A 14,310-nucleotide genomic window follows, 5' to 3' on the forward strand; every position below is an offset into this window, starting at 1 on the left:
GTAAGGCGGCTTCCTACAATTTCTCATGTGTTTTGAACTCACATCCCCCGACCTAGCATTTTTTATTTTTTAAAAAAATGGTAAACCCTTAATGTCTTAAAATCTCTAAGCAGTCTACTACAGAAAAAGAATAAACAATATCATTAAAACAAGCAACAACGTAAAACCAGTAAAACACTAGTATAAAAGCATTTTAAAAAACAGGGATTCCGGGAATTCAAACAAATAAAAAACAGGATCCAAAGATGGGTCAGGGAAAGCCTGGGCCAAAAGATACATCTTCACAAGCAACTGATGGTTGCTGCTTCACATATGGCAGAGGGAAGGGCATTCCATAGTACAGGGGCAATAGAAGAAAAGTGCCTGGTTTTGGGTCACCACCCTATGAGATTCCAGCTGTGAACATGTTGGTGAACACCCTTGTATACCACATGGTAAGTGTAAGGATCTATAGACTGAGATAATAATCCAACACTAGTATTAGAAAAGGAGAATAGGACATAGAATCACATAATAGTAGAGTTGGAAGGGGTCTATAAGGTTATTGAGTCCAACCCCCTGCTCAATGCAGAAATCCAAGTTGAAGCATACCCGACAAATGGCTGTCCATCTGCCTCTCACATGCCACCATCTCCCTAGGCAATTGGTTCCACTTTTGTACCGCTTTAACAGTTAGGTTTTCCTGATGTTCAGCCAAAATCTGGCTTCCCACTCTTTGTTAAATCATGTACAGGAAAGATCAATAGAACAAACCAGCCATGCTTCCCTCCTTCCTCAATCAAGTTGGGATGACAGGAGCAACCTGGGCTCTATACTTCCATAAATCCAGCATAGTTCAATGAGGTTCTTCTGTGACTCAGCCCACTCGGTCTTCATCTTGAGGAGGGAAAGATGCTTCACTGACCTCAGGATCATTTCCTTCCCTTGGGATTTTGCATCTCGCCATCTATCCCACATTACTCCTGCCATGCAGATCCACCCAATCCAGTCCAGGAATTAAGTTGAAGATATTGTTCTAAGCTTGCTCTTTGGACATGCAAAATGGCCCAGACTCTCTAGATTTTGCCACAACCTGACACTTGTTAGTGAACAATAGGGTCCTGATTAATTGTCATTGATATCAAAGGGCTATTCCAAGCCACTGGAATATTTGTCCCATTCAACATGCCTGATTTGGAGCAGGTTCAGTCTAGCAAGAGAAAAAGGAACAGCCAGCTTTTATTTATTTTTTACCTAGCCAGGAATAGTATAAGTGCTTCAGTGGTATACTATTGATTTTGGGGTCCTGTAGCTACATTAAGAAAATGTTGCCTATCTGTGTGCTAGCTTGTGCTTCTGTCTCCATTCAGTGTGTATACTGGAAAATAAAAAGATGGAACAACAACATAAACTACTGTAATTCTCCAGTAATCATGAGGAAACAGGCCCTGTAATGCTGCCCTGAGATTTTTCTTTGGGGCAAATAGGGAACAACAATTGCTTCTGCTGCCTCCAGTATAGATTGGACATGGATCCCACTTGAAGGGTTGTCCAAGCCAAGTCTGCTTTAAAGATAAAGAACCTAAGGAGGGAGAGCAGCAGGGACCCCCAAGGCGCTCATCACTACGTAACAACTGGACAGCGAACTGAGCAGGCACACTCAGCTCACCTGGTCACTGTCTTCCCCATTTCCGTTTTAGTAAACACTTTTCAATTTGCACCTATACATATAAATCAGCATGTGCAAATTTCATACAAATTTCTGACCTCTTTGTGTCTTCTTTTCTGATGATACATTTCCACTTTGGGGGGTATATTGTAAGCAGGGATGTAAAAAGGCATTGTTTCCTGTTCCACCCTGTATTTGTTGCATGCAGCACTGTTTCTGTTCCATTGCAGTTTGTCTTCTGCCAACAACTATGTTATCTCTCTCTGCTGTGGTGAAATTATATAACATATCTAACTTATGTAATTTACACGATTAACTATGTAACTTACATAACATACGCAACATAATTAATTACGTAAGTTATGTTATTCAACCCCATTCATTTCAATGTGAAGGAGACACAATACAAATGGAGAAGGGGGAAAACCCATGTCATTTGTGAACTGAAAGCAACAACAGCAGCAAATACCAATTGTATTTGCTGAATTGATTTCTGTTCTGGATATGGGACAAATAAGTGAACAGCAGCAATTTCTGCTCCCATTTCTGTCTTGTCAGAATCCTCTGACATCCCTAATTGTAAATGGGTACCCTACTCCAAAAACAAACTTGTGGCCTGTAGACTTTTCCTCATTTAATCCCACAAAGTAATTTTCCTTTGCAAAAGTGAATTTAAAATGTCTCTGGCAGACATTGCAAAAGGTCTCTTTAGCCTTTCTCTTTCTTTTTCTTCTTTCTTTTCCTCCATTTTGTCCTTTGTTGCTATGGTGTACTTTCACTTGACTTGGCGTACTGTCTCAAAACCAACCCATGAATACTTTGATAGCAGGTGACAGTGGGATTGCCAGTCTGACCTTTAATCTAAACTCTTTCATTCTACCAGTTCCTCCCCCCACCCCACTTCTGCTTAAAATAAGTGGGATCCCCAGGCAGTACCTAATGCCTGCCACATCAAGACCTTTTATGTGTGGCATCAAAATGTAGCCATGCAGTGTGGTCGATCAATTCCCAAAATTGAGTGGGGGGAGGTTCTCCTAGTGGAGATATCTTACTTTTGTCTGCCCTTCTGTCTAGCCATTCATAGGCTCATGGAACCACGCCTGTTTTTTTTAAGGTTCTCCAAATGGAATGTGAAACTATACCAATAGTACTGAGAATAGCATCAGGTGTCATCCTTCTCATTAGTAAGCTAAACACTGCATTCCTGGTTTGTACCAGACTGCATTCAAACTATGGTATAATCAGTCCAAAATGACCTTTGTTTGAATGTGGAATCAGGTCTTGTGAATGCTTCAACATGTGTCAACATTATGACTCAAGACACCCCAGTTTAACCCATTTTACAAAGGCTAAGGTGCTAGGAGCTGGAAAAGTGTGAACTATTCACACTGGGAGGGGGGGAAAGTAAGTATTATAGTTTTCAACCAAGGGACAGCAGTGTCAATCAAGACCTAGATGTCATTGAGAGAACTCCTGCTTAAAATGTGAATATGAGGTATGGATGGTCAATTAAGCAAGAAGCCAAGCAAATCCACATTTTGAGAGGAAGAAATTCTCTTCAATCACAACCTTAGTTAATATTTATGTAGTTTAAATGTGGTATCAAGTCAACGAGTGTCATCAAATCAACGGATGGCCTGTAGGTAAGAACTCCTATCCCTTTCACCTGTCTCATGTTGCAGAGCAAAAAAAAGGGTTGCTGTGGTGGAAATTGCTCACTGTTTCATTTCCTTGAGGTTTTGGCATTTAAATTACCCCTTCCCTCTGGGCTTAATTTAATTTTAGACTCCTAATATAGCGCGTTCTGCTTACCTCTCTGTGTTTTTGCTCAACAGCCACCTCCGCAGATATATGATAAGCAGCTGGATGAAAGAGAACACACAATTGAAGAGTGGAAAGGTAATCTCATTTTTAAGGCAGATGACCTGGTGCCTCAGCGGACACATCCCAGGCCGCTGAGCCTCTCTGCATTTTCTCCCTCTCTGGTCATTCTCTGCCTTTCTTTCTCTGCAGCTCATGCCAGTTGCTTCTAGCATCGCATTTGTGACGTACACTGCTTATTACAGAGATAGGGAACCTCTTTTTTTCCAGGACCACATTCCTGGGTGTAATCTGTTGTCTAATCATGTGGGTGGGGCTGAAGCTAGAGGGGGTGGGGCCAGAACTAAAAGTGGGTGGGGCTTCTTTCTTTCTTTCTCCTCCCTACCCATAAGGGTGTCTGAGCAGAGACAGACTGCTCTTTCTAGAGATCTGAACCTCTATTACTTGCGGAGAGCTCCCCCCAAACCCACTCCTCCTATCACTCCTTCAGTTTTGGCCTCCTCCTGCACCCTTCTCTCCTTTTAAGCCCACCTCACTCATACAGAAAGAGGCTGAGGGCTGCATGTGGCTCCGGGGGTGCAGATTTCCTGCCCTTGGCTTATAACATAGGCCATATCCACACCGTACACATTTAAAGCACCGTTAAACCACTTTAACAGTAATGGCTTCCCCCAAAGAATCCTGGGAAGCATAGTTTGTGAAGGATGCTGAGAGTTCCTAGGAGGCCTCTGTTTTCCTCACAGAGCTACAATTCTCAGAGTTCCCTGGGAAGCGGGATTGGTTGTTTAAACCACTCTGGGAAATGTAGCTCTATGAGGGACATGGGGAGGTGTCTTAACAATTTTCAGCATCTTTCACAAACTACTAGCCATAATAGCTGTGCTCTGCCTCCACAGTCGGAGGCAGTATGCTTCTGAATATCAGTTGCTGGAAACCACAGGAGGGGAGACTGCTGTTGTGCCCAGGTTTATTTTATTTATTTATTTATTTATTTTATTACATTTTTAAACCACCCTATAGCAACAAGCTCTCAGGGCGGTGTACAACAGTATAAAAACAAGTTAACATACAAATGAGCGTGGGTACAATAGACTATAAAAGATATATAAAACAAGATTAAGACAAAAATAGATTAAAATTTAAATTTTAAAATTTTAAAATTTTAAAATGCCTGGGCAAAGAGGTAGGTCTTTACCTGGCGCCGAAAGGATAACAAAGAAGGCGCCAGGCGTATCTCGTCAGGGAGGGTGTTCCATAACTCGGGGGCCACCACTGAGAAGGCCCTAGTTCTAGTTATTACTCTCCGGGCCTCCCTGTGCGTTGGAACCCGGAGAAGGGCCTTCGACATCAGCCGCAGCGAACGGGTAGGTACATAGCGGAAGAGGCATTCTGCCAGGTATTGCGGTCCAATGCCGTTAAGGGCTTTATAGGTAAGAACCATCACTTTGAATCTGGCGTTCTGCTTGTGGGCTTTCTGCGGGCATCTGGCAGGCCACTCTGAGAACTGGATGCTGAACTAGGATCAGAGCTTGGAAAAGTTACTTTTTTGAACTACAACTCCCATCAGCCCAATCCAGTGGCCATGCTGGCTAGGGCTGATGGGAGCTGTAGTTCAAAAAAGTAACTTTTCCAAGCTCTGACCTAGGTGAGCCATTGGTATGATCCAGCAGGCTGTTCTTATGTATCATTCCCAGGATATTTGGGAGGGGAAGCCATGGCTGTTAAAGTGGCATAATACTGCTTTAAATCTATGGTGTGGATATGACCTGCTTAGGATATATGTTACTAATGATAGAGAACTTTTCTTACTGTATACATTGCTTGCAACATAGTGCACACTAACTCACATGCATCATGCTTTGTAGCAGGGGCATGGACTAAATTACTGCCCCTGGATCAGGAAAATTAACTTAAGTAAGTGACTGCATAAGATGGGACATACTTTCTGGTTCAGCAGGATAAATCTAGAGCAACTTCAAAACATGCAAATTGCAAGCTTATTAATTAATTTGTTAAGAAGATTCGTATGCCACTTTTGTTTTTTTGGCCATATAGTGCCCAAGGCAAGTTAAACCATTTTTAAAAAGCAAATAGGAAAAATCCCAACCGCAAGTGGTATAACAAAATCCGGCTGGCGGAAGGAAGGATTGAATGTGCCTGAAATCTACACCCCTGTGTGTCTGGAACCTGATTTCAACACCAGGCTTGTATATACCTTTAATTAATCAATAACAATGATGATACAACTTTCTGTATTTACCCCCATATTCAGTCCACATTCCATGCCCACTGAACATGCTCAGTACTCATTGGGCAATTTTGGGGGTTCTTCCCCTTAGCCCCCCTCCAAACAAATATTATTATGTACTTCTACAAAGCTTGGCATGCCGCCTGCTGGTACCTCTCTCCTGTGTATGAATGGTGCCTTATTGGATATATAAGAAGGTACACTCAGGGTGGTATTCGGGGCTAATCCTACTCAGAGTACATCCACTGAAGTTAATAAACATGGCTAATGTAAGTTTATTAACTTTAATGAGCCTACGCTGCGTAGAACCTAGTTGAATGCAACCCTCACCACTAAACTGCAGGAATGAATGTCAGAGGGAATTATGATGGTAGTGATGCAGAGGAGGGTGCCTCCGGCAGTTATCTTTGGTATGAGAATAGCGGTATTAAAAGCATGTCCCTGTTTCCAACTAAGAAATGTTGTAGGGTGATATGAGTTGCTCCATCTGAACTAATCAACACATGGGTATAGTTATCCGGGGTCTTGGGGGGTGTCTGAGACCCCTTACTTTTTTGGGAGCAGGGTCCCAGCAGGGTCCCTATGTCTCCAGCATCCAATGAGCCAATCGACATGAAAGGGGAGCATGTTAGCCACTGAGAAGGGTTTTCTAACATGTTTCCTTGTCCTTTCCTAGGAGCCAATCAGAGAGAAAAGAGGTGAGTCAGCCACTGAGAAGACTCTTCTCAGTAGCCAACACTCTCCCCTTTCATCCTTATTGGCACTTAGGGATGGGAGGGAGCATGGCTGTGACTATCATGAAAGCACCCTGCACTTCTTAATTTTCCAATACACTGCTGCCAATACGTTCCAAAAAATCATGTGACCCCAGGAAGGCTGCATTACATAATATTTCTGAAGGTGTAGATCAGTTCTCAGTAGGTCTCAGAAGCAGGCTGTGACAGTAGAACCCAAGGATAACAAGAGCAGATTAAAATACAAATAGGCCCTTCACTAAAAGCTTGTAGTCTGTGGGAAAGAGTCACCTCTAAGGAATTGGGGCCAGGCAGTTTTCATAAGTTGCATTATGAAAGAGAGTTGGCTCTTTTACTATTCCAGGCTATTTACATGCCACAAGTGACAACAGCAGGCATGTGTGGGCAGAGAGGTTAGTAAAAATGGGTGTGGACTAATACCTTTTGTGGACTTATTTACAAGGCCGGTCATTAGCTTAGGCCATCCAATCACAAATTCTTTAAACCCAGGATTGTAAAAATAAAATTAAAAAGCACATAGCATCTAGTACAGCACGCTGCAATTGCTGCAACAGGCAAAAAAAATATAAATCATTAAGTGGTCTACCAAGATCCTCAGCAATTTTCAAGTGGTCCTTGTGGGAAAAGGTTTTGGGACCACTGTTTTAAATGATGGTGGGGGAAAGCTAGCAACTGTTATGCACCTTTATAACGGGCTTTTTTGTCTCTTGCAGAATTAATCTACAAGGAAGTAATGAATTCCGAAGAAAAGACTAAAAATGGTGTAGTAAAAGGACAGCCTTCTCCCTCAGGTACTCAGTCCCAGTGAATAACCCTATTGTGCTCGCTGCAAGCTCCAAATATCTTAACCTGCTGCTATTAATATGGGCATACACTGCTGCACCAGCTTTGAGGCTGAACATCCCTTCAAACAGTTTGCTGCATGAAACTGAAGATGAGTGTTAATTGAACTCTAGTCTCTTATTCTTTTTGGTAAAGGCAGATAATTTAATGCTATGCGGGAGCCTAGGTTACTGCCAGGACTTTCTCTGGATGAATGAACACAGTTGTATCAATACTGTATACTGACTGCATCCATAGAGAAAACATTTAGCTTGGTGCCAGTTGTAGCCAGCCAGTTCCTTAAGCCTGATTAAGGATGAGCCTCCTGACAGGCTTCTCACTGTCAAGTTAAAATTCACCCTACCCTTCTCCTGCCAAGCATAACCATGGTTAAGGATTACCTTTATACTGATCTTCATTGTGATGAATGGCAAGCCCACTCTAGTTTGTGACCCTCCAGGCAGAACTCCGCTTACCAGCCAAGAACTTGATAAGTCGCAGTTGTTTTTGCTGTCTGCCTGGGATAGCAAAAACAGGGGGATTGTCAAAGTCCTGGCTGGCTGCAATCCATAACTTGTGGGGTGTTGGATCACCAAGTTGTCCTGGGCTTGGTGAATGTCATCTAAGTTCCCTTCTTCCCAGCCTGGTTAAAATAAGCCCTGGTTAGCATTAACCATGGTTAAGGTAGTTCCTTAAAGATGAATTTGCACATAAGAAGGGAAGGAGATGCAGTCCTTTGGGGGAGGGCCTTAGTGCAGTGGTAGAGCATGGGATTTACATGCAGAAGGTCCCAGGTTCAATTCCAGCATCATTAGGTAGGGCTGGGAAAGACTCCTGCCTGAAACCCTGGAGAATCACTGCCGGTGAGTGTAGACAGTACTGAGCTAGATGCACCAATGGACTGACTCAGTATAAAGCAGCTTCCTATGTTCTTAATCCTGTAGGCCATCTTGTGTCCCTTAACAATGTGCAGTGTTTGCACCTGCCCTCTTGGGACACAAAAGGGATAACAGATCAGTGTGGTTCCTAGTAGTGTTCGTGTAAAGAGAGATTATGTTGTCCCTTGCATGCAGATGTATAGCTACAATCCTTCAATCAATGGGTGACTATACCCACGATCTAGGAAATCTGTGCTTAGCTCCACAAAGGCCTCTGTCTGCATTAAGACTTTTTTGAGAGCCACTGTCAACGCTATCCTCTGCTGTCATCCAAGGAGATGTGGTTTATAACAGCTGTGAAAAACTCATTAGTTTTGTGTATGTGGCTCCACAGTGGCTTTGTAAGCTATCATGGATTTAATTTCTATGCAGTATCATGCCCCTTTCCCAAAGGACAGGCTGCTGCTGCTGCTGCTGATTTATTGCATTTGTATACCGCCCCATAGCCGAAGCTCTTTGGGCGGTTTACAACAATTAAAAACATTAAAAACAAATATACAAATTTAAAAACACATTTTTAAAAAGCAATTTAAAAACACATGCTAAAATGCCTGGGAGAAGAGGAGTCTTGACCTGGCACCAAAAAGATACAGTTTCCTGCTGTGGTTGCACATTGACTTTGCACTCATGCACCACTGCTCTATGTGACCCACACCAATGCTGACCTGAAATGAGCCACCTCAATGTTCCAGGCTCCCTGCAGTTTACCTGCTGCTCTTCCTGCAGTTTTTCCTACCCGGAAGATGTCAGAGTGAGGGCAAGAGGCATTACTTCTTGCTTCTGCCCTCACTTTGATGGCCTTATGGTGACACCACACGGCCAGCAACTGGCCACAGAGCTGGGGAGGGGGTGTACAGATTTCCCCAAATCATTCTTTCAGTTATTCCCCCCATGGGGAGTGGAGGAGGGAGCATATGAAGCCTGAAGCTACAACTGGAAAAGATCCAGAAAAGGGCAACTAAAATGATAGCAGGGAAGGAGCAACTCCCCTTATGAAGAAAGGTTACAACATTTTGGGTTTTTCAGATTAGAGGAAAATGTAAGGGGAGACATGACAGAGGTGTATAAACCTATGCACGGTGTGGAGAAAGGAATGTTTTTCTCACTCTCTCGAAACACTAGAACTTGGGGACATCCAATGAAGTTGAGCGTTGAAGGATTCAGGATACACAAAAGAAAGTGCTTCTTGACACAGCACATAGTTAAACTATGGAATTCCCTCCCACAAGAGACAGTGATGGCCACCGACTTGAATGCCTTTATAAGAGGATTAGACAAATTCATGGAGGAAAAGGCTATCAGTGGCTACTAGCCATGAGGGCTATGCTCTGCCTCCATTGTTGAATGCGGTGTGCTCCTGTATGCCAGTTGCTGAGAAACAAGCAGGGAGAGAGCTGTTGTATTCAGGTCCTGCTTGTGGGATTCTCACAGGCATCTGTCCTGTGGTTAAGGGATATGTGAGAACCTGGACTAGATTGGCCATTTACCGGATCCAGAAGGCTCTTCTTATGTTCTTGTGTACTTATGAAGCCGGCTAAACATTTCCCTTTCCTACCCCTCATAGGTACAATCACAGTTGCAAAACACCATCTGCTCCATGCAATCACTTAGGACAACCCAAAGTACATACCACCATAGGTTGCCAGAGCAGCAAAGGACATGATGGAGTTTTAAGAAACATACACATTGGTTTCCATTATGATAGCGAGGCAACTCAACAGGTCCTTGCAGAACAGACAGTGAAAAACAAAGCGTGCTGGTTTGATTTAAGCACTTCTGGTGTATTGCCCAGCACAATCTTTCTTTAAGATGGAGTGGATATCAGAATAAATCACTGTTCACAAGCACATTTGTCACACAGAGCAGTGTGAGTTGGGTGATTTATATGTGACAATGACAGCATTTGCTTATATGGGGAAGTAATTTGCAAGGAGTAATTAAGGGTTGGCTTTCATCTAAAATGAACCATCACCTAAAATGGAGCATAAAGGCTTGAAGGATCCTCCAGATCAGATTGGGGTAGGTGTGGGGCGCTAAAGGAAGTCCCATTGCGTAAGTGGAAGTCCACTTGCATTGTGTTGACATATCACCTTTTCCATTTCATTTTATTTATCCGGTCTTGAGACTGCAGAGAAGCACAGAGAATTGTTGTTTGATGTATTTCAGTGCTTTCCTTCCGTTTCCATTAGCATTTCTAGCTGCATGCAGCTCAATGGTTGTTGTTATAACTTTTAATAAGGGACAGGCAAACAAGCTATTTTATGAAGCAATCATTTTCTAGGCAACTTTTTATCCTTGGGTGGGGGTGGGGGTGGGAGAGAATGTTATCAGCTGAAAGCACGAGGGCACTCTGTGTGTAACCAATTAAGAATAAAGGTGGGGGCGGTGAGGGAATGACCTAATTCTGCATTATAACTAGACAAGAGGAATACAGGTACAGATATTCAGCCCACTCCTGCAACAAGCCATGCTAGCATTGCAAGGATCAGTCTGAAGGTTAGGTGAGTATCTGTGGTTCCCTGAAGGTTACAGGAGAATTGCAAAAATGTATAATCTGAAAGGCACTTTGTTTTTTTTTAAGTGTTCACTGATTGCGTTGGAAAAGTAAAGCTACACAGAGCTGTTTGTATACAAACTATTTATGCAATAACAGTAAAAAAAACCCAATCCAGTATGGTACAGTAGACATTTACAAGTATACAAATCCTATTGGCTAACAAATGCATGCTATCTGTATTCCTAGTTAGTATTTGGTTAATACTATGAATCCTATTTAGGCATTTACATGGCTAGCTGATCCCTTCAGATAATGAAGAAGAGAGACCATCTCCTCTCCAGCATATATCTGAAGACACCCAGGTGGACCAGGCCTGGTGTCAGCATGGCATGTTCTAGGGCAGCTGCCAAGGCCCGACTGCCCTAGTGGGCCCACCAATATTGACACCTGCCCCAGCTGCCCCATGCTGGGCAGCTGGGTCTGTGACCCTCCCTTTTAATTTTCCACAATGCCCCATGATACTTGATTGCCCTGGAGCTGAAGCATCTGTACTGCTGTCTCTCAAGCCTTCCCTGGCTTCCAGGTTGAATCACGTCGGTGTTCATTTTCTTAGCACAGGTGCAGCAGTGAACAGCAGCGAAAGCCTCCCTCCGTCCTCATCCGTCAATGACATTTCCTCCATGTCCACAGACCAGACCCTGGCATCGGACACTGACAGCAGTTTGGAAGCTTCTGCAGGACCCCTCGGTTGTTGCAGGTGACTAGCCGCCTGCCTGCGAAACCCAACGTTCTTCAGAAGATAATGTGATTTAGGGGAGGGGGGAAGAATCATTGTGGTTACAAAAGAATTCAGTGATGGCAAGGAAGAAAAAAAAACAAAGGAAAAACCCAACAAAAATGCATAATGATGAAATAAAACAAAACCCTTTCAGCCTGCTTCTCCTAAAAGAGTTATGTAAATGCAGCTAAGCTCAAGTGTATATTTAACTTATAGTTGCTCTGCTTTGGTCTTCTTCCAATGATGCTTACTGCAAAATGAGAAAAAAGTGGGGTGGGGGACTTAAAAGAAGCCTTTTTTCATAAATTTTGCAAAAATTTAATGGCTGCAAAACCAGCAACCTGCAACTGTCCTTTTTCCACGTTGGCATGACAAGGTGGGCAGTACATCAAATCCCGTTCTGTGTATACATGTGTGCATATCTAACCCGTCTCTGTTTCTGTGTTGAGCAGTTGTACAGAGAATTGCACACGTATCTTGGTGTACATACGTGCAAATATGTGTTTATGGATATATATGCAGCTGTGTATGCACATATATCTAAAGAGCAGGCGTCTTCATGCGTGCACACACAGCCTGCAGTAGCAAACTGAATCTCCTGGTTTTTTTGTTTTAATGCACATGTCATCTGTAATATAATTCTCATTGTACAGCCTGTTTAGTTGGTCCATGGGTTAATTTAAAGGAGTAGAAACAAAATCAAACCGAAGCTCTCTCAGAATCTTGATGATGTAGAGTCCTATATTTCAGCTTTGTCGTTAACAGCAGTTTGTTTGGGGAAATAATATAGAAAGGATGTTCAATCAGGTACGTTTTTCTTTTGATAGTGATGGATTTTTAGACTTGGGTTTTAGATTGAATATGTATGCTAAGCACTGGGAATTGTCAGGAGAGAGGCCTGCTTATGGGCTTCCCAGAGACCTCTGGCTTGATCACTATGGGAAGCAGAATGTTAGACTAGGTGAATCTTTGGCCTGATCCAGCAGGCATTCTCTTCTGTTCCCAGGACAAGAGAAGCCTTTCAGGGGCCAGATCTCCAGAAAACTCCATTGCCTTGTATGTCCACGTTTGCTTTTTATAAAGAGGCTGTAGGAAATGGTCCATAAAAATTAAATAGGAGGTAACAAACCGGGTTAGTCAGGTGGCAACCTGCCGGTCACGTGGCTGCGGCTGGGCCAAGCTGAGGCTAACCAGTAGCTGTGACATCCTAGAGGATGAGAAGGCAACTTGCAGAGGTGCCACCTCTTACTCTGATCTGATCCTGGGGACCCATCGGGCAAAAACATGCTGCAGGTTTCTCCCTTCTTTGCAGAGTTCATGCTGCAGGTGGTGAGGAACAGGGAGATACCAGGCTCCTGAATCAAGGCAGTAGTGAAAGCTGTGTTATATCGTGGGGAGATAAGTAGGACTTGTGCATTTGTTCTCCTCAAGCCCCATCATTTCTTTGGTCAGGATGAAGAGCTTCCAGATGTCTTCACTAGAGAGATGGGGAGGCACTCTTCATAATAATGAATGTTGCCGACTGCCAGATAGGCTTCTCATTGGGACTGTCTCTCTGTGCATGTAGAGTGCTCCTGTTACAGCAACAAAGCAAGGTAGTTGGATTTTAAGAAAAGGGTATTTTTTAATGTACATTTATTTCATGCGGAGTTGCTTAGAGCATCAGAAAAAGAAGATTTGGAGCAACGCCAATCTAGGCGCTGTCTCTTAAAAGTTGTTTCAATCAGTTTCCTTGTGGGATATTAACTGGAGAATAGTGAATGGCTAGCTGCTTTGAGCCTTACACAGTTTTCCCCTCTACAAGCGTTTCATTAGGACAAATAATAAACTTCCCCAGGTCTACACCAAGAGAGGTTACATATATATAGAGCAAGCCAGAGTAGCAGTTGCCTCAGTGTCACTGATACATCAAGTAGACAATGTTGTAAGACATATTTCTTGAGAAGTCAAATAAGGAATGAGTCTGATAACCCAGGTACTGGTCTTTGTTCCATGTAGCTATACAAAGCAAACATGCACAAAAGTTGAGGGCTATGCCTGTAGAGAAGCAAAAATGTTTCTGAGTGAAGCTGAAGGGATGAGCCATCTCCTGTGAGTGCGCCCTTTCCCTGCTGCCACCCTGTGAGTTCTCAGCCAGATCCATGGTGCGCCCTGCACACTGCACCAAACCTGGCCATTGGTGAGGCACCCAGTGGCCTGGCTTTTTTATGGAACCCAGGTACACAAACTCTACAGATGCCTATGTGCATGTACAGATTGTAACCCAGAGATTTTAGAAAACCTGAGAAGTTATGTACTTCTCTATGTTGAAATTTGCCAGGAGACTAGGGGTCAAAATCAGGGGTTAGTCTGTAAGAGTCAGCTTTCATGCCACAATCAAATGGAAGGAAATATTAACACAACTCTTTAACATTTATTTTTGGCTGCATGTGACTCAATTTTTGTAGAAAACACATACATACTAGTTTACTTTCTGTAACAACTACCATGGCCAACATGGTTCCATTGTGTGAAACTAAACTGATTTTAAAAAAATAAATTTTTTCCATGAAGGCAAATAACTTTGTAGATATGTACAAATAAACACAATGGCCACAATCCAAAATCTTTAAGTGATGTTACATTAGAACTGAACCACATATTAATTTTCTATTAAATTTGGCCATTAATAAGTCTAGAAATATTTCCTCCCTAACATTTTTATAATCACAGTCTTAGTTTTACTTACTAAATAAAGAAATAATAGGCTGGTAGATTTTTCTTTGATGAAAAAGAACCAGAACACTTTTAATTAGTGCAGTAT

General features: G+C 42.8%; 1 protein-coding gene across 6 annotated transcripts in view; it reads left to right on the plus strand.

Moving 5' to 3' along the window:
* MAPK10 (mitogen-activated protein kinase 10) overlaps positions 1 to 11,882 on the plus strand; it is a 323,601-nt gene extending 311,719 nt beyond the window's left edge. For 5 of the 6 annotated variants that reach the window (XM_061583112.1, XM_061583111.1, XM_061583113.1 and 2 more), the window contains 3 exons: positions 3,484 to 3,547; positions 7,186 to 7,263; positions 11,348 to 11,882. In XM_061583112.1, coding sequence (XP_061439096.1) covers positions 3,484 to 3,547; positions 7,186 to 7,263; positions 11,348 to 11,490 — 285 coding nt within the window. In that variant the 3' untranslated portion in view covers positions 11,491 to 11,882. Of the gene's footprint in view, positions 1 to 3,483; positions 3,548 to 7,185; positions 7,264 to 11,342 lie in introns of all 6 variants that reach the window. The other variant, XM_061583114.1, reaches the window with a different exon arrangement.
* The last annotated feature ends 2,428 nt before the right edge of the window (positions 11,883 to 14,310 follow it).

Source organism: Rhineura floridana, chromosome 9 (assembly GCF_030035675.1).
Source record: "Rhineura floridana isolate rRhiFlo1 chromosome 9, rRhiFlo1.hap2, whole genome shotgun sequence".
Classification (NCBI taxonomy): domain Eukaryota; kingdom Metazoa; phylum Chordata; class Lepidosauria; order Squamata; family Rhineuridae; genus Rhineura; species Rhineura floridana.